General features: G+C 38.0%; 2 protein-coding genes and 1 long non-coding RNA gene across 4 annotated transcripts; 2 read left to right on the plus strand and 1 right to left on the minus strand.

Moving 5' to 3' along the window:
• Positions 1-5,694: 5,694 nt before the first annotated feature.
• Positions 5,695-7,177, minus strand: LOC113117871 (uncharacterized). The gene is made up of 3 exons (XR_003294208.1): positions 6,929-7,177; positions 6,220-6,378; positions 5,695-6,126 (listed from the first exon to the last, which is right to left on the minus strand). It is a non-coding gene; the product is annotated as an uncharacterized LOC113117871 (long non-coding RNA).
• Positions 7,178-7,472: 295 nt separating this feature from the next.
• Positions 7,473-10,124, plus strand: LOC113116922 (putative nuclease HARBI1). 2 transcript variants are annotated; one of them, XM_026285218.1, is made up of 3 exons: positions 7,473-8,522; positions 8,607-8,970; positions 9,111-9,120. In XM_026285218.1, the coding sequence occupies exons 1-2, from the start codon at positions 7,847-7,849 to the stop codon at positions 8,951-8,953; spliced, it is 1,023 nt and encodes a 340-aa protein (XP_026141003.1). In that variant the 5' UTR covers positions 7,473-7,846; the 3' UTR covers positions 8,954-8,970; positions 9,111-9,120. The 2 variants fall into 2 exon arrangements, with proteins under 2 accessions (XP_026141003.1, XP_026141002.1); XM_026285217.1 differs by having other exon boundaries at positions 8,607-10,124.
• Positions 10,125-20,795: 10,671 nt separating this feature from the next.
• On the plus strand, positions 20,796-24,986 carry LOC113116923 (uncharacterized). Its single transcript, XM_026285220.1, has 2 exons — positions 20,796-21,941; positions 24,863-24,986. The coding sequence occupies exons 1-2, from the start codon at positions 20,816-20,818 to the stop codon at positions 24,958-24,960; spliced, it is 1,224 nt and encodes a 407-aa protein (XP_026141005.1). The 5' UTR covers positions 20,796-20,815; the 3' UTR covers positions 24,961-24,986.
• Positions 24,987-27,438: the final 2,452 nt, after the last annotated feature.

Genomic DNA, 27,438 nt, shown 5'->3' on the forward strand with positions numbered 1-27,438 from the left:
TGCATATATCATTGATATAAAGTAAAAAGAGTTTTGGACCTAATACTGACCCCTGGGGGACGCAACAAGCAATGTCCAAGCATGATGATGAATATTCACCCAATTTCACAAATTGTTTTCTGTTGCTTAAATAACTTCTCACCCAGTGCAATACTAACCCCCTAATCCCATACCGTTTCAGTTTATTGATTAATATTTCATGATTGATTGTGTCAGACGCTTTTTTAAGATCTATGAATATTCCAACTGAATGCAGTCTTTGGTCTATTGCCTCTGTGATCACCTGAATTGATTCAGTTAGTGCCAGTGATGTTGAACTGTTTGCTCTAAATCCATATTGACTGTCAGAAAGTAATTTGTATTTGTTTATGAAATTTTCTAATCGGTTATTGAATAGTTTTTCTAGTATTTTCGAAAATTGTGAAAGTAAAGAAACAGGCCTGTAATTTGTGAAGTGGTGTCTATCCCCAGTTTTATACAAAGGTACAACTTTTGCTATTTTCATTTTATTAGGAAATTTACCAGTTTGGAATGATAAATTACAGATGTATGTAAGTGGTTTTGAAATCCCATTAATGACCTTTTTTACAACTTTCATATCAATTTCATTTAAATCAGATGTTTTACCTTTAAAGTTATTTACAATATGTATTATTTATTTTTCTTCAACTGCTGTAAGAAACATTGAACACGGATTTCTCACTATGAGATTATCCTCCCAATCCACGGATGACAGTGAATCAGGAATTTTTTCTGCTAAGCTTGATCCAACATTTACAAAAAAATTATTAAAACTGTTTACCACATCATCCATATTATCTTTTTTCATATTGTTATCAATAAAATATTGAGGGTAGCTCTTTTGTTTCAAACCATTTCTAATAATGCTATTCAATATGTTCCATGTTCCTTTAATATTGTTTTTGTTATTATCTAATATTTTACTATAGTAATCTTTCCTACATGCCCTTATAATATTGGTTAACTTATTCTTATATTTTTTGTATTTATTTTCTGCCTCTTTAGTCCTTCGTTTTATGAATTCTCTATATAGTGTATTTTTCTATTTACAGGCATTTTGTAATCCCTTTGTGAGCCATGGTTGATCTTTGTATTTTTGATTTCTGTAGTACTGTTTTATTGGACAATTTTTATCATATAATGACGTGAATATACTTGAAAAAGTTTCATATGCACTATCAATATTACTTTCATTTTATACCTTTTCCCAATTTAGTGCTAGTAGATTGTTCTTAAATGCAGTTATAGTTTCCGCTGTCCTTACTTGTCTGTATTTTAGTTTTTCTTCTGGCTGTTTTCTCTGGCTGTTGTTATTATAAACAGAAAAAATGGTAGGTGGTCACTGATGTCGTTAATTAATAGTCCACTCACTGTATTAATGTCAATATCATTAGTGAATATGTTATCGATTAATGTAGCACAATAGGATGTGACTCTACTCGGTCTGGTAATTTTGTGGTATAAACTCATGCTGTACATTGTATTAATAAATTCATCAATCATTTTGTGCTTATTTGCATTAAGCATGTCAATATTTAAATCACCACAGATAAATACAACTTTTTGATTAGTTTTTGAAAACATTTCCTCTATCCAGTTATTGAATGCTTCGATACTAGAGCCTGGTGCATACAGCTGATTAATACATTTTTACTTTTTTCTTCATATATTTCAATTGTTATACATTCTAATAAGTTATCAATCACAGTTGTCATTTTTTCCACTACTTTATAATTTAACATTTTATCTACATACACAGCCACTCCTCCTCCACTCTTGTTCTTTCTATTTACACAGTTAAATTCATATCCATCCAGTTCAAAATCCATTCCTTTATCTTTATTGATCCATGTTTCTGATATAGCAATAATTTTAAATGGTTTTATAAACTGACTTAGATATTCCCTTATGTTATTGAAATTTGCATACATACTCCTGCTATTAAAATGGATCATTGATAATTTGCTATCCTTTTTAATGGTCAAATTGTACTGTTCATCTGTGTAGTAGCAACAGTTGTTGTTAATATTAGAGAAAAAATTATTGTCCGGGTCTATGTCATGCTCCATGTCCAGTAAATTATGATCAGTGTATTGAAATGTTCTCAATTCAAGTTTTTCATGATCAGCAATCATCTGTGTTATATCTCCAATGCCTCCAGATGTAGATGAATAACTTCTGTCAGACCGAGTCATTATGGTGTGTTGTGTATGAGCCATCATACCTTACTGTCCGGATTGTAATGATCATTCGTATTTTTCCAGTTCCTCGATGTTTCCTGATGACAAGGGCTTTGGCTTGTTCAGGTGTCCCATTAAGTTTGCTAAATACTTTACAGTTTGATGTCCATGTATGTTGAATTTTACTCTGTTTTTTCATAAGACGTGCTTTTCTGGTGATATCAGCGTTTCGTTTTGTCAGATGCTCATTGATGAATACGTTTGATCCTTTCAGTTTCCTTCCTTGTTTTAACAGAGCTGTTTTGTGTTTTCGGCTGATAAATCTCATAATGACAGCTCGTTTGTCATTACCATCTCTCCGGGGCAGAGGGTGGCAAGCCTCTATGTTGTTGCAGTCCATTTCAATCCCTTTGGATTGTAGGAAGGCAGCCACCTGTTGCTCTACGGAATGGGTTATGTTACAGGCCAGTTAACACGAGACTCTTATCGGGCGATAAAAAAAATATCGCCGTTAATCTATTCTCAAAGTTGGGTTGGGAGCTGGGTCTAGGCGAACTATGATGACTTTCACCTTGATATTTTATATAACGGACTGACTGAGGCCAGCCTAAAAAGATGCTCAGGACAGTTGACGGGCCACTGCTGTGCATCGTCAAGAAAGCTTATCTTTTTCATATGTTTTTAAGCCTTACCACTTGTCGATTTAAACATTTAAAGCATCCAAACACAAGGCTCGAAAAGCTGAACTGAGCTGGTTAATCGCGCGCTGTGTTCGGTGCGGAGAGAGAGAGAGAGCCGCGTATCACAGACAGCGACACTGAACCGAGCTCTCTTCTGCGAAGTTCTACTCAAAGTCCCTCCTGAACGAACAAATATAAATCGCAGTTTGAACAAACAAAAAGATGTGAAAGAGCCCAATTCAGTACTCGCGGTGTTCTGGTGTTCAGGGCTCACGCAGAGAAAGGCGTCTCAAAATAAAAGCGTTTTCAAGTGTTTTGATCAAAACAATTGAACATCGATTTTGCTTATTTTTGCTCTAGTGCGGACAAATACACACGAAATATGTCAAAATATCCACCTTGGAAATTATGCACGAAAAAACTGTCAGTTATTTCTTAAGTGAAAGTAAACAGTTGAGGAAAAATGGGATGTGTATTATATTGGATGCGTTCATCGTCTCTTAAAGTGACCACGCCTAATTTAGTGACTGGCTGCTGTAATGTTAATCCAAGAAAATGAAAATGAAAATCACTCACTGCTCTTGACTACTTTGTACTTTTAGCAGTCAAACCAAAAATTATTCAGACACCAGATATGTTTTTTGATATATATAGCAAAACTGTTTTAATGTGAGGAATGTTGAAGGTGTCTGAATAAATGTAGGTTTCAAATTTGATTTTTACATTGAAGACTATCCAGTGCTTTTTTTACATTTAATTATTTAGTTTCTTTACCTTGACACCTACAAACTTGAAAAAAAAAAAAACATAAACATTGTGTAAATAGCACGAATTAATAAAAATAAACGAACATACAAATTAAACAATTTCAAATAGGTCCCACTGGTACAACCTTCACCGGGTTCCCGCTGATCCCAGCTAGGGCCCTGCTCACGCCTGTTTCACACATTCTCCATCTGCAGTGCGTATGCAGTCTGTGTGCATTACGTATGTGGTGCAGCACAGACTCACACAGGATGCATTTGCAGTTCACTACTCTGTACGTAAACGATCGCTGCACTGCTGCAGACGCAACGCTCCTGGAACGCAACTGGAATCTGTTAACATGGGTGCGTAAAAAAAATATGAAACGCATACACACTGCAGACGGAGTATGTGTAAAACAGGCGTAAGGTTGTTTGCACCTTGTGCAATTTGGAATTAGTTTACAGCTTTTTCAAGCACTTTGTGATGCATTTTGGAAACAGGAGATGAGCTTCTTTTCTAATGCACCATCTAGCTTGATAAACTCCTTCTCAAAGACTTACTGTTTGTCAATTTTATTTGGGTAACACACATATTATGAATGCCGTCGGCAGAATTCGAATGAGCCATTTTAATCTAGATTAATCTAGATTAATTTTAAGATCACAGTGAGATTAAACTAGATTAAAAAAATTAATCTTGCCCACCTCTAGTTTTTATTAAATATATGTATTGACTGCATGATCATATCATCATATTATTTACTGCAATGCGACCTAAAAAAGTAAAGCTTGGCAAGCCGAGCAACGAGCATTGCTGCAGGTTGATTTTTGGCGGATGTGCTGTGCTTGTGCTGCTGCGGTCATCTTTATTTAATCGGGTGAAACATCTGTCTCTCACTCACAGCAGAGTCTATGAGTGGAGTAGCAACAACTTCCCCTCAGCGCTCAAAGCATCAGCTGTGCGCGCACTGATACCAGAAACACTGCTTGCTTTACTCTGTGCATTAAGTACTTAATAAATAAGTAAATGACTTATTGTAAGCTTTTTTACCTATATCACATGCCAAACTAATAACATTGTAAGCATTAAATCTTTAATTGCTGCTTTCTGGTGTGAAAATTTTGTTTGTGAGGAAAATAACTGTACATTTTTGTCAGTTATTTTATCTAAACAGATCGATGAATTTCTTCAAGATTTCAAAATCAGATAGCCTACTGATAATGTAGTAGCACTGTAAAATGTAATTTGTTTTAATGCATTATTGGTAAAGTGATTGCGTGTGAATGTGCTGTATCTGTTTAAATCATGCTTTTACCCGAAAATATTCAGTAAAAGAAACAGACAAACTCCTTAGCATTTAGCAGTCATTATAACCTTCTGATCAAGCCATAGCTAAATATGTGTAACATGAGTTCTTGCTGAGTATGCAGTTATATTACGGGTTGTTGGCATGAATTGTCCTTGTGATGGAGGCTCTTGAAGCGAGTGAAAACCACGACGCTCAGATTCTTAATATCCTCTCCTCGCTCTAGTCAGAATCACACCGCTCCGGTCATCCTTTACTCGGCCGCGTGTCTCTGTCAGACTCGCGGGGGAGGGTTGAGCCACTCAGAACTACTGATGTTAAAAAGAAAACTGATTTTCATTCAAACAAACCGATATAAATTACACGTTCACGATGCTGTTGACGTGTTTTCTGGTGCACCCAGTAACAAAGAAAACATGTCAGCAGCGTCATACGTCAACTGTCACAGCAGTCAGTCGCACTCACAACGGACCCGAAAGAGAAGAGAATCCTGAATAAAGTCGTAGTTTTTGCTATTTTTGGACCAAAATGTATTTTCGATGCTTCAAAAAATTCTAACTGACCCTCAGATGTCACATGGACTACTTTGATGATGTTTTTCTTCCCTTTCTGGACATGGACAGTATACCGTACACACAGCTTAAATGTAGGGACTGAGAGCTCTCGGACTAAATCTAAAATATCTTAAACTGTGTTCAGAAGATGAACGGAGGTCTCACGGGTTTGGAACGACATGAGGGTAAGTTATTAATGACTTAATTTTCATTTTTCGTTGAACTAACCCTTTAATTTGAGAACAATACACTGGTAACAAGTGTAAAAATATTAATATTATTAAAATATGCTCTCACCAAAGGCCTTGTAATTTCTTTGCAACTGCTTTCTTCAGGTTGCAGAGACTTTTTTGAATGACCAAACTTCTGTTTAAGTCTTTTCACTTCTTCAACTCCAGCCAAAGGTGTCCGCTCAAATTTAAACTTGCGTTTCAGAGACATGTGCCAAGTGTGCTATAAAAAAAAGGAAAAAAAAAAAGAAAAGTAGTTTCACAAAATAAACTCCATTAACCAAGAACCAAAAGTAGAACATTAAAGGTAAACCAGCTACTTATCCATTGCCCTCTTTGTCTTTTAAAAAGGGATACCTCAGAGTCAGGGCCTTAGCCACTTGAACATACTCTTCTGTAGTTGGATACCTACAAAAATATTTTAAACACATGAGTGTAGCATTAAATGTTGTCTAAAATGGAATGTAAGCAATTAAAACAGGTATAGGTAATGAGAAATACATTTTGTACTGAGCCATGATTTCATACAACGTTCTAATAATTTTGTTTTGGTCTGATGACGTTAGTCTGCATTCTTTTCGGTCCAACTTGGCCTGAACATCAAATGGAAACTTCGGAACTTCAAAAAATGCAGGGAAAGCTGTTGATGGGCTGATATTACTATTGGCAAAAGAGAAAGTAATATTTAGACATTGCAGAGTTGCAGGTATACATAAAATAGCACAAATACAGTAAAGTAACGGTTTCAGTACTGAAAAGACAAATAATTACATAAACAAAAACACTAACTTCAGAATTTTACCAAGTTTTATTTAAAATATGTGCCATACCCATTACTTGATCATCTTAGTTGTCAATTCATACACTGTGGGAACCTAATAAATAATTCTATAGTAAACATAAATAGTGATGCACCAAAAATGCTGGGCACCCTGGGCTGAGACTGTACACTCTCCATGTCAAAGCTTCTGTTATCTTATCTGCTCAAGTTGTATTTTCTGTTGATATTTTTTACAAAGAAAATGGCAGAAATTTTAGAGCACCTCTAATACATTGTTGCAGATGCAAGAAATTAATAAACTAAGCACTAGTAAAAGTACAGCAAAGCAAAATGTAGAGAAGCATGCATGGGAAATAACCTAGCTACTTTTAAGATTTGCTTTAAGAATAGCTCTCTGAAACAAATGAAATATTATTAAACAGCAATTACCTTGCTCCAGCTCTTGACTGGCTTTCTACAGGCACAGGTTCAAGAGTTAATGTCACTGTCTCCTTCATCTGCTGAACAAATCGATGAAATTTTGCTTGTTTTTTAAATGATCCCTCAAAAAGTAATGAAATCATTGACTCAGTCAGTCCGATGTCAACAGTCCCTCCATCCACATCATTGTCTATAACACAAAAAAGAAGAAAAGTATCATTTAATTACCCATCAAACTGAAGCATGTACTAAACCAGTGTTTTTGAAGCTTTTCCTATTACCGTTTATTGTTTAAGAAATCAAATACACTGCCGGATAAAAAAATAAATAAATAAAATAATTGATATTCTATATATTAAGTATGAGTAAAAACACAATGCAATAGTCTCCAACCCTGCTCCTGGAGAGCTACTGTCCTGCAGATTTCAGCTCCAACCCCAATCAAACACACCTGAAGCAGCTAATCAAGGTGTTCAGGGCTACTTGATAATTACAGACAGGTGTGTTGGAGCAGGACTGGAACTGAAGTCTGCAGGACGGTAGCTCTCCAGGGGTCTCATGTATCAACCTTGCGTACGCACAAAAACTTTGCGTACGCCAGCTTTCACGCTCACGGTCGGATGTACTAACAGTGAAATTAACGCAAGAATGTGCGTTCCTCCAAGCCAATTTCATGTCTGGCGTACGTTCATTTCTCATTGTTTTTGTCCGTTGGCGACTCTTACAGGCAATAAAGTGAAGTTGCAAACATTACACAACAAATTGTTCTACAAGTCTCGCACCACCACCTGTGGGAAGCATTGCAATTAATTTGCAATTTATAAAATAATTGACATATATTGTCACACAAGCCTTTTTATAATTATATAAATTATGCAATTAAATAAGTACATATAAAAGCATAACGGTTGAAACAACCCTTAGTCTATGGCAATGGCAGCGTTGGCCTTATTAGAGGACATTGCTAATGGCAGAATCAGAAGAGAACGAGTTTTTAGGGACCACAATGATTTTCTGGCCCAGGATGATGACTGGCTTATCAGCCGTTTCAGATTTCCAAGGGCTGTCCTCTTGGAGCTCTGTGCTGAGTTGGGTCCGAATCTAGAGAGAGAGACAATGAGGAGCCACGCAATACCCGTTCCCTTGCAGGTGCTGACAACACTTGGTTTCCTGGCAACTGGTTCTTTCCAAAGGGAACTGGCAGACCGCTCAGGAATAAGCCAGTCGTCTTTGAGCCGGGCAATGCCAGCGGTATGGGACGGGATCATCCGCATGTCTACCAGGTATATAAGGTTCCCATATAATGCAGTTGACCAGCCAAACATTAAAATGCAATTTGCAGCGATAGCCGGTTTTCCTAATGTTATCGGAGCGATCGACTGCACACACATTGCAATAAAGGCGCCATCTGAAGAAGAATTTGCATATGTGAATCGGAAACATTTCCATTCAATAAATGTGCAGATAATATGTGATGCACAAATGCGCCTAACAAATATTGTGGCAAGGTGGCCTGGGTCAACCCATGATTCATACATCCTTACAAACAGCATGGTTGGGATGAGGCTCCAAGCTGGCAGGGTGCGTGATGGGTGGCTTCTTGGTAAGTGCCTTTAAAGTTATGATCCTATCTAATTGTAGTTTTTTTTTTTTTTTTTTTGCATATAATTATTAATTAACCCTTCAGGAGACCGCGGTTATCCACTAAAGACGTGGCTTTTAACCCCCCTCACCAACCCACAAACTGACCGAGAGCGCAGATACAATAATGCCCATTCTCGCACTCGTTCAGTTGTAGAGCGGGCGATTGGGCAGCTGAAATGTCGGTGGCGCTGCCTTGACAGGACTGGGGGATGTTGTTATACCGCCCTGACAAGGTGTGCCGCATTGTGCTGGCCTGTGGTGTGCTGCACAATGTCGCGCATAGGCATGGCATACCACTTGGTGAGGTGGCAGCACCGCCAGATGACCCCGACCCAGGACCAATTTATGTGCAGCCCAACCAACAAGCCGTTCATGCCCGCCAACATGTGATTGCGACAATATAAATGGTAATCAGAGACAAAAGTTCACTTTTTGACCAATTCCTTTAATGAGTGGCTTATGTCTGTGAGTGCGTCAGTGATATTTTTCAGGTGACTGTTAATTTCCCCGATGGCCATAATGATTTGCTGTTGTGACTCCAAAACAGCATGTGTCAAAACGCGACCAGACGGACGGGCGTCAGCACTGGGGAGAGCACTGGAAACGCTGGGCACAGTGGGCGCTGGCTGCTCAGGAGGGGCGGACTCCGAGTGCCCCTCCTGGGAAGTGGATGTTTCGGCTGTTGCGCCATATGGGTCTAAATAAAAAGGCAAATGTTAACTGTAATTTAAGTACGTTCCATTTTTAAGGGGCACACACATTTGCAATAAATGAAATGGATCCGTAAAATCTCTGGTGTATACTTTTGGTTCGCTACACTGAATGCATTTGACAATGAAATATAGGTACGCTATATGTACCAAAGTAAAAACAAACGAGAAATTGGTTACCTTCGTCGCAATCCTGTAAATCGGAGTCTCCCACAGCAGAAGATAATACTCCAGAGAGTAAAGTGTCACCCATAATTGAGGCAACTCTCTGCTCAAAGGGTGTAAGTTCATCGACCCCTTTACCACTGCCTGTCCTGCCCACACTTTGTCGGTGCGCAGCAGTTCTCCGTTTAACGTCCACCTTTATATCAGACCATTTCTTTTTAAGCTCATTTACAGTGCGTCTTTCAGATCCCACTGCATTGACGGCTTCAGCCAAACTCTCCCACTCATATTTTTTCCTTTTGTTATTAATTCCAGAGGACAACGTTCCAAATAAAATATGTTTTCTAGTCTCTACCTCCGATAGTAGCACCTCCAATTCACTTTCAGTAAACTTTCGTTTCTTGCCGCTTGCCTTAGCCATTTTCTTACTGCTATCTTTTGCCAAAGTGGACTCATTACCATATTTAAATTGATTTAATTAGGGGAGGAGACTGGGTGGGGCGTTGTGCTCGTGCATGTGCGCTCAATTTTACGTTAATTGGGATGTACAAAGAGAATATGCGTGGAATCCTTCGTACGCAGAGATTCATACATCTGTTTTTTTTTGTGCGTACGCACATTTACAGCTTTGTCCGTACGCAATGTTTTAGTATGAATTCAACGCAAGTCTTTGTACATGAGGCCCCAGGACAGGGTTGGAGATCCCTGCATTAGAGTGTTCAGCGCTTAATCCATGATCCCTCATTTGGGATATGAATAAAAAGACTGAAGAAAAATAAAATCTCTCCGTGAACACACGTTACCGAAAAAAAAAAAAAAAAAAAAAAAAAAACTAACGTTACAGGAGGCGAATTTACATTTTAAAAGTGAGAGAGACACCTCCCCCGCTTACAAACATCTGAAATTAACGTTACTGTCATGTTTGTAACGAATAAATATTCGCTCGGATGCTGTCCTTTTACTTAATTAATCAAGTTGCTTTGCTGTATCTAACGTTACACAAAATGTCTGTGTGATAAGGAGTGCGTAGGGCAACTCTCCTGCTGCCCATTACAAAATGTTGTCATACCCGCAAAGGCGGGAAAATTTGCCTCAAAATGTAAAACGTCAATCACTAAGTGGCTACCGTACAAATGGTAATATTGCAAATATATTCCGTAGTGGCCATAGTTATTATTATTTAAGCAACAAGGTATGAGAGGCGGATAAAAAAAAGATCACGGATATCACCAGGAAAATCCTCAAGTACACACTCAAACTTGTATGTAACAGCATAACGTTACTCACCTTCAAACTTTTTCCTCTCCTCTTCAGTGACTTCGATAACAAATTGTATTAACTCCTTTATTAAGTTAGCTGTAGACATTCTAGTCAGCTCCATCCTGCAGGCCAACGAACTTTAACTTACACCAGCCAGTCTGACGCAAGCATTTTTAGCGGGCTAGAGCAGGGGAACATCAAGTTCAACAAAATTAACCGAACATGGCGTCCCACGTGTATAAATAAGATTATATAACATTATTCCGCATTTACCTGAGAAATATTAACTCCAAAACAGACTCCGCGTTGAAAACCGTGCGAGGTTCCGTCAGAGCACGTCCGCATCAATCGCCTAAACTGAACGACTCAAGCCAAGCGAGGGAAATTTTCTTAAAGCGACATCAACGGTAACGTCTGCATAAGCAGGTTTTAAATATAATTACTTGAGTATAATTAAATCTTGACATTCCGCATTGTCCTTATTCCAAATGTCATTCGGCGTCTTAAAAATGTAATAATTCAAAGGTCAAAATGTAAAAGTTTTAAATGAATAAAAATACATTTAATAAAAAAAGCTTTTCTGACTACTATAATATTACAACAATAACAACAAAAAACCTTAACAGTTATTCAAAAGATTTAATTTAATAATTTCATTAGCTTTATGTTTTTTTATTATATCTGTCTCATTTTACAGGTAGGACAAGTACACTGTTTGAAAATGTATTTTTTACATTTAAATAAATGTAATATGTATTTATGTTATCATGAGTTGAGGCACATTAAAGTAATAATAATAATAAATAAAAAAACACATAGGCCTACTCTAATTGGGGCTAAACTTAAAAAAAAAAAAAAAAAAAAAAAAAAAAAATATATATATATATATATATATATATATATATATATATATATATATATATATATATATATATATATATAAATAAAGTAATTCCAAGGTACAAAAATGTACCTTTCACATCTGTATCTCAAAAGTTGTACCTTTATAACTCATTTTGGGACCATAATTGTACCCATAAGGACCTACTGTGTACCTTTAAAGGTACCATTATATTTTTTGTTCCCCTAGGAACAAAATTGTACCTCCACAGTACCTTTTTTTCTGACAGTGTACTGGAGGCTCTAAAACGGATAACCTGTGCCATAATGAGGAGGCTACTAAATTATTAATGATTAATGCTCTCCCCCTAAAAGACATTTTAGGTAAAATCCATTTCCACCTTCCTAACCTTCCTTCAACATTTTCCAGAACATTTTCCCAGTTTCTTTGCATTATTATTTCATCACCCAAAAAAATTCCAAGATATTTAAGACCTCTTTGTGACCAAACCATCTCACCCGATAAGTCCAGTTCTCCTTTATTCCATTTTCCAACCCTATATGCTGAACTTTTAGCCCAATTTACTTTTGCAGATGAAATTTTTGCATAAACATTAACGATATCAACCAGTTTATTAATATCATCCTGTCCACTGGTTAAAACCAATACATCATCTGCATAAGCTGATAGTTTTATAGGTGGAAAAGTACTCTCCTATCTAAAACCATCTAAACCGAGTCCTAATTTTATGTAGCGTAGGTTCTATTGCTATTGAATAAAGCATACCTGACAAGGCACATCCTTGTCTAATCCCCCTTTCTATTTAAAAAGGGCTACTCAAACCACCATTGATTTTCAGTACACTTTCAATATCCTCATAGAGCACTTTAACAAAGGCAGTGAAAGCAGGTGGAAAACCCAAAGTTTCAAAAATATACCATTAAAAACTGATGATCCACCCGATCAAATGCCTTTTCTTGATCTAGGGAAATTAGACCTTTTTTTTCCCAACAGTCAGGATATATTATCCAGTATTGATCTATTAGGTACACAATAAGATTGATCTAAATGTAAAAAATAAAGAAATTGGTCTCCAGTTTTTTATCTCTCTGAGATCACCTTTCTTAGGGAGCAAGGCTAAAAAAGCTCTTCTGCAGCTTAGTGGCTGTTTTCCTTTATCCAAACTATCACTTAAAACTGCAAGTAGATCTTCTCCTAACAAATGCCAAAATGCTTTAGAAAATTCAACAGGCAACCCATCTAAACCTGGTGCTTTACGAGTTTTCATACTCTGCAAAGCATTAAAAACTTCATCTATTGTTAAAGAACATACCAGTTTTGTTTATGAATCCTCATTCACTTTTGGAAGCTGATCTGCCACAAATTCAGCCATTAACTGATCATCGACAAAGCTGCCGGTATACAGCTCTTTATAAAAACTGACAGCCCTTTTACGAATGTCAGAAACCTCAATAAGAATTTTTCCATCTTCTGACCTTAAAGGTGCCATCTGTAATGTTTGGCAAAAAAGTCATACTCCACATTCCATAACAGATGGGGGCAGTATGCCTCAATAAAGTGAATTGGTCTACTCTAGAGTAACAAACGAGAAACGGCATAGTCTCTATGTTCCGCCCCTACTTTCACAACAACACTACAGCCATAGCCGAAGCCTAACTGTGCGTTCACACCGCCGGCGTCTAGAGCGTCAAAAATCGCTCTTGCCGCTCTGCTCACGACGCTGCAGAAAGATTTGTGAGCGCTCAGACGCTCTGACGTAGATCGAATGCTTATTTTGTATTTAAAGCGTCCGCAAAGCAAACAAGCTTGTTGATCTCGTGCAGACTAACCACAAGGAGTTATAACCTCATTAAATATTGTTGTGGATGAAATATTAGGATCCTTTACTTAAAATGAACAATCTCAGACACCTTGGTCCACGTATCACTTTTAATTAATTTTTTTATGTCCCTGTAGGCAAACAGGGACACATCATAGATTAATACAAACGCTAAACAGCAATAATCAACCTGTCCTTTATTCTGCTTGAGAACTAATGTGCCAACTCTCAAGCATTCACCGTGAGACACACGCAATTGACTCTTTTCACATGCTTTGACGCCACACATCAATTTTTTCACGCACAGAAAAACCACGAAGCAAAGAGGACACGGAGACCAACAGACTAGACAGAGCAGGTTAGTTATGATACATAGGGGTGTGCAAAAAATCGAATGCGATTTTCATGCACCTCTCATCAGTAAAGACGCTCCTGTAATTAGAAGTATATCTCCAGCACGTGCGTTCAGATCAGGGTTGCCAGGTTTTCACAACAAACCCTGCCCAGTTGCTTCTTAAAACTGGTCCAAAACTAGCCCAATCGCGTTTCCGGGAGGATCCCCGATAAAAATTGCTTCCCGGGGTTAAAATATAAATTTTTGGGAAGGGTTTCCCTGGTAAAATTTGCATTTTAGGGGTTAAATATCACATTATTGGTATTGGGATTTCTTCAAACCGCGGACATGAAAAACAACCGCAGACTTGGCAACACTGGTTCAGGTGGAGCGGCAGTAACTGCACAGAGCCTTAGTCTACCGACAACTAACACAAAATCGCTTTCAAAATCGACAAAGAATCGCCTGCGATTTTAACATCGATGTTGTGTAGATTGTCAGTGAATTACGGCTCTGTGTAGTAAATGCCAACCAGTGTTGCCAAGTCTGTGGTGGTTGTTTTTCATGTCCGCTGGTCACAGCGACCCCAATACAAATAACGTGATATTTAGCCCCTAAAATGCGAATTTTACCAAGGCAACCCTGCTAAAAAAACTATATTTTAACCCCGGGAAGCAATGTTTTATCTGCTAATTACAGGAGCGTCTTTACTGATGAGATGTACATGAGTAAAGACATGCACAGCCCTATATAATAAAATGGGTAACGTTAAGTTATAGCTAGCTAATTATCAAACGCAGCTACGGTTAGCCATTGCTAACATTAGCACGTTTATCGAACAGCCTTCGATACATTTCTATGTTATAACTTCCCGAAAACAAATACACAAACATATAAAACAAACTTCTAGCGAAATACTAACAGCATCTAATTTGCAAGTTCGGAGTCGAACCTCATTTCTTTCAGGTCCATCCGTTGTCTCCAGCGATTAAAAGCAGTGCCGATGTTTACTCTGGTATTCTTATCAGATTTGATTTGTGATTCCGAGCGCGGTTGTTTCCCTGTAGCGGGTGTTGGTCTCTTGCCAAGGGCTTCAGCTATCCTTCCGCTCTCTTCTCTGAACTGAAAGTAGTGGGCTGTACTTTCCACACGACTGACATCAGGTCCAGGTACGCCCTGCGAGTTATTCGTGTATTGCAGGTTGGCTGGTGGTTATGTCGCCCGCATACCGCCTCCCACGGCCGAAACTGGTATTAAGACACCTGTCGGGCCGGGGCTAGTAATGCTAATGCTAATTAAGGTTGATATCTCTGCAGCACTATAACTTGACATTTTTTTATGACATCATCGCCCTTATTTCTTCTCATTCTTTTGATGCGTGTAGGTCATGTTATGGATATTTTTACCTCAATTTCTGCATATGGCACCTTTAAACACTGAATATTTTTCCTTTGGCCATTTTTCCTTTCCAAACTGAAAAAGAACTTTGATGGGGCATCCATTTCAGAATTCTGAAATCTGGATCTAACCAATGCCCCCTGAGACCTTGTACCTAATAGATGTGCTAATATTGCTTTTTTTCCCTTTAAGAGCCTGCAATTGATTTTGATTTGCAGTGGCTCCATTTAAAGTCTGAAGTTCCACTATATCCATCTCTAGACTTCTTATGGATTGAACCATGTCTCTAGTAAAATTAAAAGTGTACTGATTATAGAGATCAGAAAAAATGAAAAACATTTACAAAAATGGGCATCTTCAAGTAAAGCACTATTAAAATGCCAATAGGCACTCCTAATTTTAATAGAACTAATAAAATTACATGCTACTATCATTGAGTGATCAGAGAAATCAACAGGACAAATAAAACAAGACTTAAAACATTGTTTCTGATATTTAAAACAATAAAACATATCCAGTCTTGCTAAAGAGATAGAATTTTCTTTCACATGAGCCCATGTATATTGCCTTTCGTTACAATGAAAATTTCTCCACACATCACAAAGTTGCAAAGTTTTAATCATATTCAATAATTTATTTTTTGAAGCCATATGAGGTTCAGTGTGATTCCTATCTAAATCATTGCTTGTACAATTAAAATCTCCACCCAGTATTAGAAAACTTTGCATATTACATTGTTTCAGACTACCACATAAAGTTTCCAGAAACAACATTCTTTCCATTGACTTCACAGGAGCATAAACATTTATCAATTCTAAAGTATCATTATCAAACTTTGCTCTTATCTTAATTAAACGGCCTTGTATTACTTCAATAACATCAGAAGATATTGGTAGGCAGGTCTTTGAGAACAAAACAGCCACCCCAGCACTAAGAGCAGTCTTATGACTCAAAACAGTCTTTCCTTCCCACTCCTTCATCCATTCAACTTCATTTCCCTTTGTGCTGTGTTTCTCTTGCAAAAACATAACATCTATGTTTTAAAATTTCATTAACTCATAAACTTGTGCTCTTATATTTACATCCCTCGCTCCATTTACGTTCAGGGAAGATATTTTAAAATGACTCATTATGAGGGATGAAAACAGCACAAAAAAACAAATCCACATTACTCCATTATTGTTGTGACATATCATTATGCATTGTCTGAGGACGCACCTTTTGTACAATCTTTTTTAAACGATACACCTCAGGGTTCGACAAACATACTTCACCTTTCTGCTTCATAAGCATTTTTGCTGAGTCAATGAATAACGAAAGATCAGGAAGAAAATCTACACTGTAAAAAATGATTTGTTGACACAACTTGACTTGGTCAAGTCATCTTATTACATTGACTCAGTTAAGTTTAGCCAACATTAGGAGTTAAGTTCACTCAACTTATATGTATTTGTTGAAATAACTTGCAGTAAATTGGGCCATCGTACTGTATCAATTAATAAGCATTTAGATTTTTTTGTTAAGTCAACTTAAAAACTTATTGTTTGAACTTAATTTTTCATGTTTTCACAACCATTAACCAAGTTTAATTGACATAAAATAGTAATTTTTCATCAACATCACAACTTAACATTTTGAGTTTACTAGACTTCATTGCTTGCTTTGACAAGAAGTTCTAGATATCTACATGGAACCAGATTTTTAAATGAAATCAAGACAGCTGCAAAATTGAAACTCTCAGCATTTATTTTTTAAACAGATGCACTGCACCCAAAAACTATTAGCTTGAAAGATATGATCACGTGCAAACTTCTCTATGCACAGACCCATTTTAGAGCCAAAATAGTACAAATAACTCTCCTTGTCATTATCAGATATTTACCTTACAGGAAGTGTACATGAAGAATTCACAATAAAAGCTGTTGAAAAAATTCACATTAAACTGTCTAAAAATAGTGTCTGCCATTGTAATTCGTAGAAACATGACAAGGAAAGAGAAGCAGGACAAGGTAAGAAGAAAACAGTCTGTTTGAAAAACAATTCATGAATACCAATGTTACACATAAAACAATGAAATCTAAAATAACAATGGTCTTAATATTTAAAACAGTGTAGCAGTTTAAGTGCTAATAGTAGCAAGAAGGAGAAAATAGTTTCTTATCTCAGCAACTTGCTCTTCAAAGAGTGAACTCTTGCGGTGCATGAGTCTGATCCAACTCCAATGAACAGGCGCTGTATCACTTCAAAAGTGAATTTTAATTCCTTTGGGGTAGTCAAGGTTTAATGCATACACCAGGCCCATCAGGTTCAGAAAAGCATTAGGTATGTCACTCAGGTGACGCATCACCACTTCTTCCTCAATCACCAGGGCAACGTCATTGTAGAATTCTGGGAGAGGCTCCATCACATTTTCCACAACCACTAGGATTCCGATCACCACACCCTTGATCACATCCTCTTCACGGTCACTGGGCTTTGTAGAATGAAAACAAAATTAAGGTACTATTACTTAAAACCAATTTCACAAACAATTTAAAGTCCCCACACCCCTGCAAATTAAGAGATCTAAATTTTCCCTTGTTTAGCCTTAAAGGTTTCAGCTTACCTCACATATCTTCATGAATTTAGGAGTCTCTCGCATAAACCACGGCAAGCCAAGCAATGCTGCAGTCCTCATTTTTTGGTTGGTTGTCTGTAAAATATAGAATGGTTAAAGTACCTGCTTTATTGGTTCAATACTTTGTTTTTCTTTTCATTTAACCTTTCACCCCCTCCCTGTCTTGAAAAATAAACACATTAATTTCAAATATGTACACTTGTATACTTTTGTTGTAAATAAATCACTAGTGATGTGGAACAACAACTGTTGTTTGTTACCTTTTTGTTCAGCACCAAAATAAGATTTAATAGTGGATATGACCAGCTCATGTCACTTAACCAGGAGTGTCTAAGGCTGCTTTCACATTGGGATCGTTTGTTGTGGTCTTATGGACTCCGAGCGCGATTGGATTCTATCAAACCCTGGTGCGTTATTACGTCATCACAAACGTGCATGACGCATGATAGAAAACAGAACGTGGGTCTATATATATATATATATTATTAATTCAGTGCTATTATGCGCAGCTGAGTGAACAACACAGGTTTACTGTGTGTGTGATGCATAAGGTGGTTTTCCGCTGCTTGCAAACAAACTCTTTTGAGGAGACAGTGGATTTCCAAATTTGTTGTCCTGATTCCACACGCTATGCACGAACACACTGAAGGCTAACTCTCGCTCGTATCCAAGGTAAATCATCAACACTATCATCCCTTACATGTATTATATGTAACTAAATACATCATAATAAGCTTTGAACACATGCACAGGTCACATTACTTCCTGAACAAGTGCGCACCCGAGTCCGTGTTGCTTTCCTCCAGGTAGTCTTGGCTTCGGTACCCCAGTGCACACCCGAGTCCACATGACAAAATCATAATGTGAACTACCTGGAGGAAGTGGTCTTTGTTTGGTTGCACTCGAACCGTCCCGTGGTTCGGGTGAATGTGAAAGCAACACGGACTCGGGTGCGCACTTGTTCAGGAAGTAATGTGACCTGTGCATGTGTTCAAAGCTTATTATGATGTATTTAGTTACATATAATACATGTAAGGGATGATAGTGTTGATGATTTACCTTGGATACGAGCGAGAGTTAGCCTTCAGTGTGTTCGTGCATAGCGTGTGGAATCAGGACAACAAATTTGGAAATCCACTGTCTCCTCAAAAGAGTTTGTTTGCAAGCAGCGGAAAACCACCTTATGCATCACACACACAGTAAACCTGTGTTGTTCACTCAGCTGCGCATAATAGCACTGAATTAATAATATATATATATATATATATATATATATATATATATATATATCTAGACCCACGTTCTGTTTTCTATAATGCATCATGCACGTTTGTGATGACGTAATAACGCACCAGGGTTTGATCGAATCCAGTTGAGTGTGAAACCAGAGCAAAGTTTTAAAAGTTTGTGTAAGGAACTGATCATATCATTTTTGCTGTTACTACAGCATACTACAACAAAATCAAACCTCATTAGTTCTTCTGTCATGCCATTTGATCAAAAGACTGGCAAGAACCAATGAGGCTTGATATTTATGTAGTAGCTAATACAATAAAACATCATTGTAAACAAAGACTGACATTTTTATGTTTTCATCATACAAAGACATTGTATGAAGGCTGGTCAGGAGTTCTCATCTCTCTTATCATTCTGGTGCCTGTTGGTGTCGCTGTTGGACAGTGTTTTCTCTACTTCCTGTTGGCCTTCTGTAGCTAATCATAGCTCCATGTAGCTGTTTTTATTTTATATTTTTTCTCTATAATCTTTCTTACTATCACTGTCTGTTTGTTTGTTTTTTTAATTGTAAAATATAACTTAATTCACACCATATTTCTGATATTACCAATCAATCTTATCAGATTAACTTTGATCGTTCACTCTTCCGTGACTGCAGCACACCTGCAAAGCGTTAGCACTCGTTAGCTTGTCATTAGCATTTTCTTTTCTCCTCTCCTCTCCTCTCTCACGCTGCAGTTTTCCACAAGTTCATCAAACAACCGCAGTAAGAGACTGGAGGCGTGGAGTGGGTTGACGTAGAGCAGAGGCAGGTGGCGCCAGAGCGGAGGTGTGACGGTCTGAGAGATGGCAGAGGGAAGTGATGTGTCAGGAAGTGAAATCGGAATGGAAGTAGGTGCCAGTGGCGGGGAAAATGAAAAAGATGGTATATGGCATACTCAGAAAGGTAGGCGAAAACGAAAAAAGACTAGAAAGTTAACTGAATCTTCCCAGTCTGATAAGGATGAGGTACACAGTGCGGGATTAGTAGAAGTAGCAACGGAGTTTAAAGTAGTTGTGAAATTGATTAAAGAGGGCGAGTCGTTTAGTAAATGGAATCCGGTTAAGCTTACAAAAGAGATAAACACTCTGGTTGGAAAAGTGAAATGTGCGAAAATCTTGCGGGATGGGTCTTTGTTAATCATCTGTAATGATGTCAAACACAAAGAGAGAGCAATTAGTATGAGTAAAGTTTTAGGTGAAAATGTGAGTGGAAAATTGCTGGACAGTGGAAAGTATTTACGTGGTGTCATTACAGGCATTCCACCTGAGGTCCCAGTCGAAGAAATTAAAACCAATGTATCTGGAGGAAAGGTTGTAGAAGTTAGACGACTAAAAATGAACAGAAATGGGGAAAGGAGTGATAGTTTTTCAGTCATGTTGAAATTTGAAGAGAGGGTTCTACCAGATAAAGTCTATGTTGGATACATGAGTTATGGTGTTCGGCCGTTTATTCCTCCACCACTTCGATGTTTTAAATGTCAAAAGTTTGGACACGTAGCAGCAGTATGTAAGGGGAAGCAGAGATGTGGGAGATGTGCTGGGGATCATGAATATGGGAAATGTGAGGAAGGAGCTGCCTTGAAATGTTGTAACTGTGGAGGTGAACATAGCTCAGCTTACAGGGGATGTACAGTTAGCAAAAGAGCTGAAGAGGTACAGAAGGTTAAAATCCAAACTGGGGTCTCATTTGCGGAAGCGGCTAGGAAAATACCTGCTCAATCAACTGTACAGGTGAATAAAACAGCGGCTGTATAGGCATGCAGTTCTGCTTGTCAGGGATGCAGTAAGATCAAAGAAGATACTCTACTCATGAGAAAAGATGATTTTGTTTTGTTCATGGTAGAGATTATTAATTGTACTGCTCAAGTCGAAAGGAAGACGGAAAAAATTAAAATAATTGTAAAAGCAGCGCAGAAGTACCTCGGTTTTAAAAATACTAGCTGGGAATTAGTGGAAGAGAGATTAAATGAGTCAATTTTCATGTCAACCTCAAACATGGAGTGGTGTACCGTCTGTCTCATGATAATTATTCTCCAGTGGAATGCGAGAAGTCTCATCAGCAATGGTCTAGAGTTTAAGAAGTACATCTCTGATTTGGGAGATAGGCCCCATATAATATGTATTCAGGAGACATGGCTCAAACCTCAGTTAGATTTTATTATTCAAGGTTACACAGCAATAAGAAATGATAGGAAGGATAGACAAGGTGGGGGAGTAGCAACATTTGTTCAAGATGGTTTGAGGTACAAAGTTGAAAATATGGGACAGGAGTATGAATCAGTAGTTGTTAAAATCTGGATGGGTAATGATCAAGTTTCAGTGGTTAATTTTTATAATCCTAATAAGAGGTTGAGTATTGAGGACCTAGGTGCTGTAAGTGGACAGATTCAAGGAAAGATAGTATGGTGCGGTGATTTTAATTCTTATAATGTATTATGGGGAAGCCTGAATACAGATGCAAATGGTGTGATTATTGAGGAGTTCCTTGAATTGAATTCGCTTGTTTGTGTTAATGATGGTAGAGGTACAAGATATGATTGCTGTAGAAACACAGAGAGTTATTTGGATTTAACATTTATATCGAGTGGAATGGCAGGTATTACATCATGGGAGGTGTTAAGTGACTTACCTATGGGTAGTGATCACTTCCCCATAATTATAACAGTTGGAATTGATGTAATTAAAGAAGATGAAGTGCGGGTACCGAGATGGAGGTTAGATAAAGCCAACTGGGAATTATTTCAAGTTTTAGCTGAGAGCAAGTGTGATGAATTATATGAAAGATGTTTGAATGATGTGGAGTTACTTAACTCTGAATTTGTGTCTAATATTCTTCAGGTGGCTGAGATCTCAATTCCAAAGACTGGTGGAAGAGGAATTAAAAAGTCTGTACCATGGTGGAATGAGCAGTGTAGCGCTGCAATAAAAGAGAGAAGTAAGACATTTGAGCAGATAAGGAAGAATCATACACTTAAGGCTTTAGTCCAGTATAAAAGAGCGCAGGCTATTGTTAGAAAGACTGTTAGAGCTGCAAAAAAGGCTTTCTGGAGGGAATATTGTAATACAATTGGGAGAGAAACTAAGTTGTCAGATGTATGGGGAGTTATTAGGAAAATGAATGGTGTTAAAAGGAATTATTCTATGCCTGTTTTGCTTTGTAATGGACAGACTGCTGTTAGTAATAAAGAAAAAGCAGAGTTGTTGGTGGAGACTTTAGTTAAAGTACACAGTTCTGAGAAATTGTCAGACACTGCTAAGTGCTGTAGAGAAGAGGCTTTAGCTGAAAATCCAGGAGTTATTGTTAGGAAAAGAATTACAAGTCGGGATCTTGATATGCCTTTTTCAATTTTTGAATTGAAGAAGGCTGTCTCTAATGTGAAGCAATCTACACCTGGCAAGGATGGTATTTGCTACTCTATGCTTGGACATTTAAGTGACAGGTCTCTTAATGTTGTCCTGAAGCTTTTCAATCTGGTTTGGGAAACAGGAAGGATTCCTGGTGTGTGGAAACAGGCAGTCATAGTGCCAGTGCTGAAGCCTGGTAAGAATGCAAATGACCCTTCTAATTACAGGCCCATTGCGCTTACCTCGCAGTTAGGGAAAACAATGGAGAGAATAGTAACAGATAGGCTGACATATTATATGGAAAGTAATAACTTGTTCTGCCCTTTTCAAAGTGGTTTTCGTAAGGGAAGAAATACGATGGACGCAATTCTATGTCTGGAGTCAGAAGTGAGAAAAGCCCAGACAAACAAAGAAATAGTGGTTGCTGTCCTGTTTGATATAGAGAAAGCTTACGATATGTTGTGGAAGGAGGGATTGTTGATGAAGTTTGAGAAACTTGGTATTGGAGGTAAGCTTTATAATTGGGTACTGGATTTTTTATTTGGAAGGAAAATTGAGGTTAGAGTTGGCACGGCCTATTCTAGTACATATGCTGTAGAGAATGGTACACCGCAAGGGAGCGTCTGCAGTCCAGTACTTTTTAACATAATGATAAATGACATTTTCGATCGAATTGACAGAAGTATAGGCAGGTCTTTATATGCAGATGACGGAGCCCTTTGGATGCGGGGACGTAATCTGAAGTACATGGAAAAGAAGATGCAGGATGCAATCGTGGTGGTGGAGGAGTGGGCAAATAAGTGGGGCTTTAGAATGTCTGTTACTAAAACCCAAGTTATTTGTTTTTCAAGACGACATAAAGACATTACATTAAAACTTTATGAGCAAAAGTTAGAACAAGTGAGTGTTGTGAAGTTTTTGGGAGTTATATTTGACGAGAAACTTACATGGAAACAGCATATAGAGTATGTTCAAATTAAGTGTAAAAAAGTCAATAATTTGTTGAGGTGTTTGTCTGGTCATAACTGGGGAGCTGCAAAAGGGGCATTGTTGAGGATTTACCAGACTCTCATGAGGTCTTCCCTAGATTATGGCTGTTTATCATACATGGGAGCAGCTGAAAGTCATTTGATTAGGTTGGACAGAGAACAGTCACAAGGGTTGCGTATTTGTTGTGGAGCTTTTAGATCATCTCCTATTGCTGCTTTGCAGGTTGAGACTGGAGAACTTCCAATGCGGTTAAGGAGAGTTAAGCTAATGTATGCGTACTGGGTCAATCTCCAGGGTCATAGCTGTGTTCACCCAGCAAAAGCTGTGTTGAATGATTGTTGGGAACATCAGAAGTCTAACTACTATAGTTTTGGGTGGATTGTAGATAAAAAAGCCCAGAATGTAGGCCTGACGCAATTTAAGTTCAGTTCGACAGTACCATGTTCATCAATACCTCCATGGCTGTTTATTATGCCAGTAGTGCACTTGCAGCTACAACTGGCATTGAAAAAGGAAAGTAGCGGTAACCCAGAATGGCTTGTTGTTCAAAATTACTTTGAGCAGTTTAAAGAACACCTAGTACTGTATACTGATGGGTCTAAAGATCCCAACAATGGCAGAACAGGAGCGGCAGTGAATATTCCACAATATAACATCAAAATTAAAAGAAGAACTTCTGATTATCTTGCCGTGTATACTGTCGAACTCACTGCCATTGCTTTAGCTCTTAATTGGTTGGTTATGAATTATACTGGGGGCATAAACAGAGCTGTAGTTGCCTCAGACAGTCAAGCTGCATTATTGAGCATAAAAACAGGAAAGTCATGCAGACTAGATCTAATATACAAAGTTTACCATATATTGTTCCAGCTGCATAGTAAAGGTGTTTATGTTCAGTTTGTTTGGGTCCCTGCCCATGTAGGTATTGATGGAAATGAAGAGGTGGATATTCTAGCTAAACAGGCCTTGAAATTGGATGAGGTTAACATCAATGTCCCTCTATGCAAAGATGAAGGGAAATCTATTATTCAGGAAAAAGTGATTGGGATGTGGCAAGAGCAGTGGGATAATAATGACACTGGCAGACATCTTTACTGTGTGCAAAGAAATGTGGGAGGGGGAAGATCTAGGGATGGAAGTAGGAGAGAAGAGGCAGTGATGACACGTTTAAGAATTGGCCATTCAGGTCTCAATAGATCTTTACTCCGTATAGGGAAACATCAGACAGGAGGTTGTGATTATTGCGGTCAGCCAGAAACAGTTGAACATGTCCTAATAGAGTGTAATAATTATATGGAAGAGCGTAGTTGTTTAACATCAGTCCTATATAAAGAAGGGAAAGCGCTTACTTTAGTTAATTTATTAGGAGATGTATCTAAAACTGTTAAAAATCAAGTTATGAGGTTTCTCAAAAATACGGGGTTGTTCTACCGTATTTAATATGTACATATTTATATAAGTATGCGCATAGGTGAATAATTCCCTCTGACTATTCTCGACGACCACACTCCTGTCTGGTAGATGGCGGTAAATGCACCTTAAGTTGGTTTGCCAACCGCCAGTTAAACTCTAAAAGAAGAAGAAGAACCGCAGTAAGAATATTTCATCAAGCACGGTGAGTAATGGCTTCTCCTACAATTGTTATTTGCACCTCTTGCCACATGTACAGTTTATCTATCTCTGTCGCTGATGAGGGATTCACATGTGATAAATGCAGGGAAACAGTTAGGCTGACAGAGAAGATTTCAGAATTAGAGACACGCATCCAAACTTTAATTGAAGACAGTAAGAATGTTAGGGCTCTAGAAACGGCTTTGGATGCGTCTAGCTCAGGGATTCCTGTACATTGTCCGGTTCCAGCAGAGCCCCTGCAGCAGGGCAACTGGGTGACGGTGAGGCAGCGTAGTCGTGGGTCAAAACACCGCTCTTCTGTTCCGATCAAAACATTAAACAGGTTCTCCCCACTCAGTGATGCACCCACTGAGAAACCTGATGAAAGTGCTCTAGTTATTGCCGATTCTATTGTACGGAACGTGAATATAGAGACACCAGCCACCATAGTCAAATGTTTACCGGGAGCCAGAGCGCCTGACATCTTGGCAAATTTAAAAGTGCTGGCTAATGCTAAACGTAAATACAGTAAGATTGTTATTCATGCCGGCGCTAATGATGTTCGACTTCGCCAGTCGGAGATCACTAAAAATAACTTTAAAGAGGTGTGTGAACTTGCAAGCACGATGTCAGACACTGTAATATGCTCTGGTCCCCTCCCTGCTTACCGTGGTGACGAGATGCATAGCAGATTGTCATCACTCAATGGCTGGATGTCTAAGTGGTGCCCACAGAATAACATAGGTTATATAGACAATTGGACGAGCTTTTGGGGCAGACCTGACCTGTTTAAAAGAGATGGTCTTCATCCCTCCTGGGGTGGCGCCACTCTTCTGTCTAGAAATATGGCAAATAGTCTTAGTGTTTATACTTGACTAACTGGGGCCCAGGTCAGGAAGCAGACAGACTGGCTAAACCGACCGTCTGCTAGCTGCCTCCTGTCACAGAGGTCAGTTAATTCTCAGCACATAGAGACTCTTTCACCTAGATATCACACTATAGAGACTGTGTCTGTTCCACGAACTAGAAAATACAAAAAACGTCCAAACCAAGTTAAGGTTAACAATTTAATTGAGGTTCAACAAATAAAAAACAAATGCAATATGGATAAACAAATGATAAAGATTGGCTTATTGAATATCAGATCCATTTCTACGAAAACACTTTTTGTAAATAATATGATAACTGATCATAATATAGATGTGCTCTGCTTGACAGAAACCTGGCTAAAACCTGATGATTACATTATTTTAAATGAGTCCACCCTCCAAGATTATTGTTATAAACACGAGCCGCGTCTAAAAGGCAAAGGGGGAGGAGTTGCTTCAATTTATAACAACGTTTTCAGGATTTCTCAGAGGGCAGGCTTCAAGTATAACTCGTTTGAAGTAATGGTGCTTCATATAACATTATCCAGAGAAACCAATGTTAATGATAAATCCCCTGTTATGTTTGTACTGGCTACTGTATACAGGCCACCAGGGCACCATACAGACTTTATTAAAGAGTTTGGTGATTTTACTTCCGAGTTAGTTCTGGCTGCAGATAAAGTCTTAATAGTTGGTGATTTTAATATCCATGTCGATAATGAAAAAGATGCATTGGGATCAGCATTTATAGACATTCTGAACTCTATTGGGGTTAGACAACACGTTTCAGGACCTACTCATTGTCGAAATCATACTCTAGATTTAATACTGTCACATGGAATTGATGTTGATAGTGTTGAAATTATTCAGCCAAGTGATGATATCTCAGATCATTATTTAGTTCTGTGTAAACTTCATATAGCCAAAATTGTAAATTCTACTTCTTGTTACAAGTATCGAAGAACCATCACTTCTACCACAAAAGACTGCTTTTTAAGTTATCTTCCTGATGTATCCGAATTCCTTAGCATATCCAAAACCTCAGAACAACTTGATGATGTAACAGAAACTATGGACTCTCTCTTTTCTAGCACTTTAAATACAGTTGCTCCTTTACGCTTAAGGAAGGTTAAGGAAAACAGTTTGACACCATGGTATAATGAGCATACTCGCACCCTAAAGAGAGCAGCCCGAAAAATGGAGCGCAGCTGGAGGAAAACAAAACTAGAGGTATTTCGTATTGCTTGGCGGGAAAGTAGCATATCCTACAGAAAAGCATTAAAAACTGCTAGATCTGATTACTTTTCTTCTCTTTTAGAAGAAAACAAACATAACCCCAGGTATTTATTCAATACAGTGGCTAAATTAACGAAAAATAAAGCCTCAACAAGTGTTGACATTTCCCAACACCACAGCAGTAATGACTTTATGAACTACTTTACTTCTAAAATCGATACTATTAGAGATAAAATTGCAACCATTCAGCCGTCAGCTACAGTTTCGCATCAGACAGTGCACTATAGACCCCCTGAGGAACAGTTCCACTCATTCTCTACTATAGGAGAGGAAGAATTGTATAAACTTGTTAAATCATCTAAACTTACAACATGTATGTTA

Source organism: Carassius auratus, chromosome 17, assembly GCF_003368295.1.
Source record: "Carassius auratus strain Wakin chromosome 17, ASM336829v1, whole genome shotgun sequence".
Classification (NCBI taxonomy): domain Eukaryota; kingdom Metazoa; phylum Chordata; class Actinopteri; order Cypriniformes; family Cyprinidae; genus Carassius; species Carassius auratus.

What these genes read in the sequence shown, in the direction of transcription:
- LOC113116922 (XM_026285217.1), top strand. Translation starts at nt 7,847, where the DNA reads ATGGCAATGGCAGCGTTGGCCTTATTAGAGGACATTGCTAATGGCAGA. An exon ending in GCGTGATGGGTGGCTTCTTG is followed by an intron (nt 8,523 to 8,606) that starts GTAAGTGCCTTT and finishes TTAACCCTTCAG; the next exon opens with GAGACCGCGGTTATCCACTA.
- LOC113116923 (XM_026285220.1), top strand. Translation starts at nt 20,816, where the DNA reads ATGAGAAAAGATGATTTTGTTTTGTTCATGGTAGAGATTATTAATTGT. An exon ending in CGCTGCAATAAAAGAGAGAA is followed by an intron (nt 21,942 to 24,862) that starts GTAAGACATTTG and finishes CCTGTCTGGTAG; the next exon opens with ATGGCGGTAAATGCACCTTA.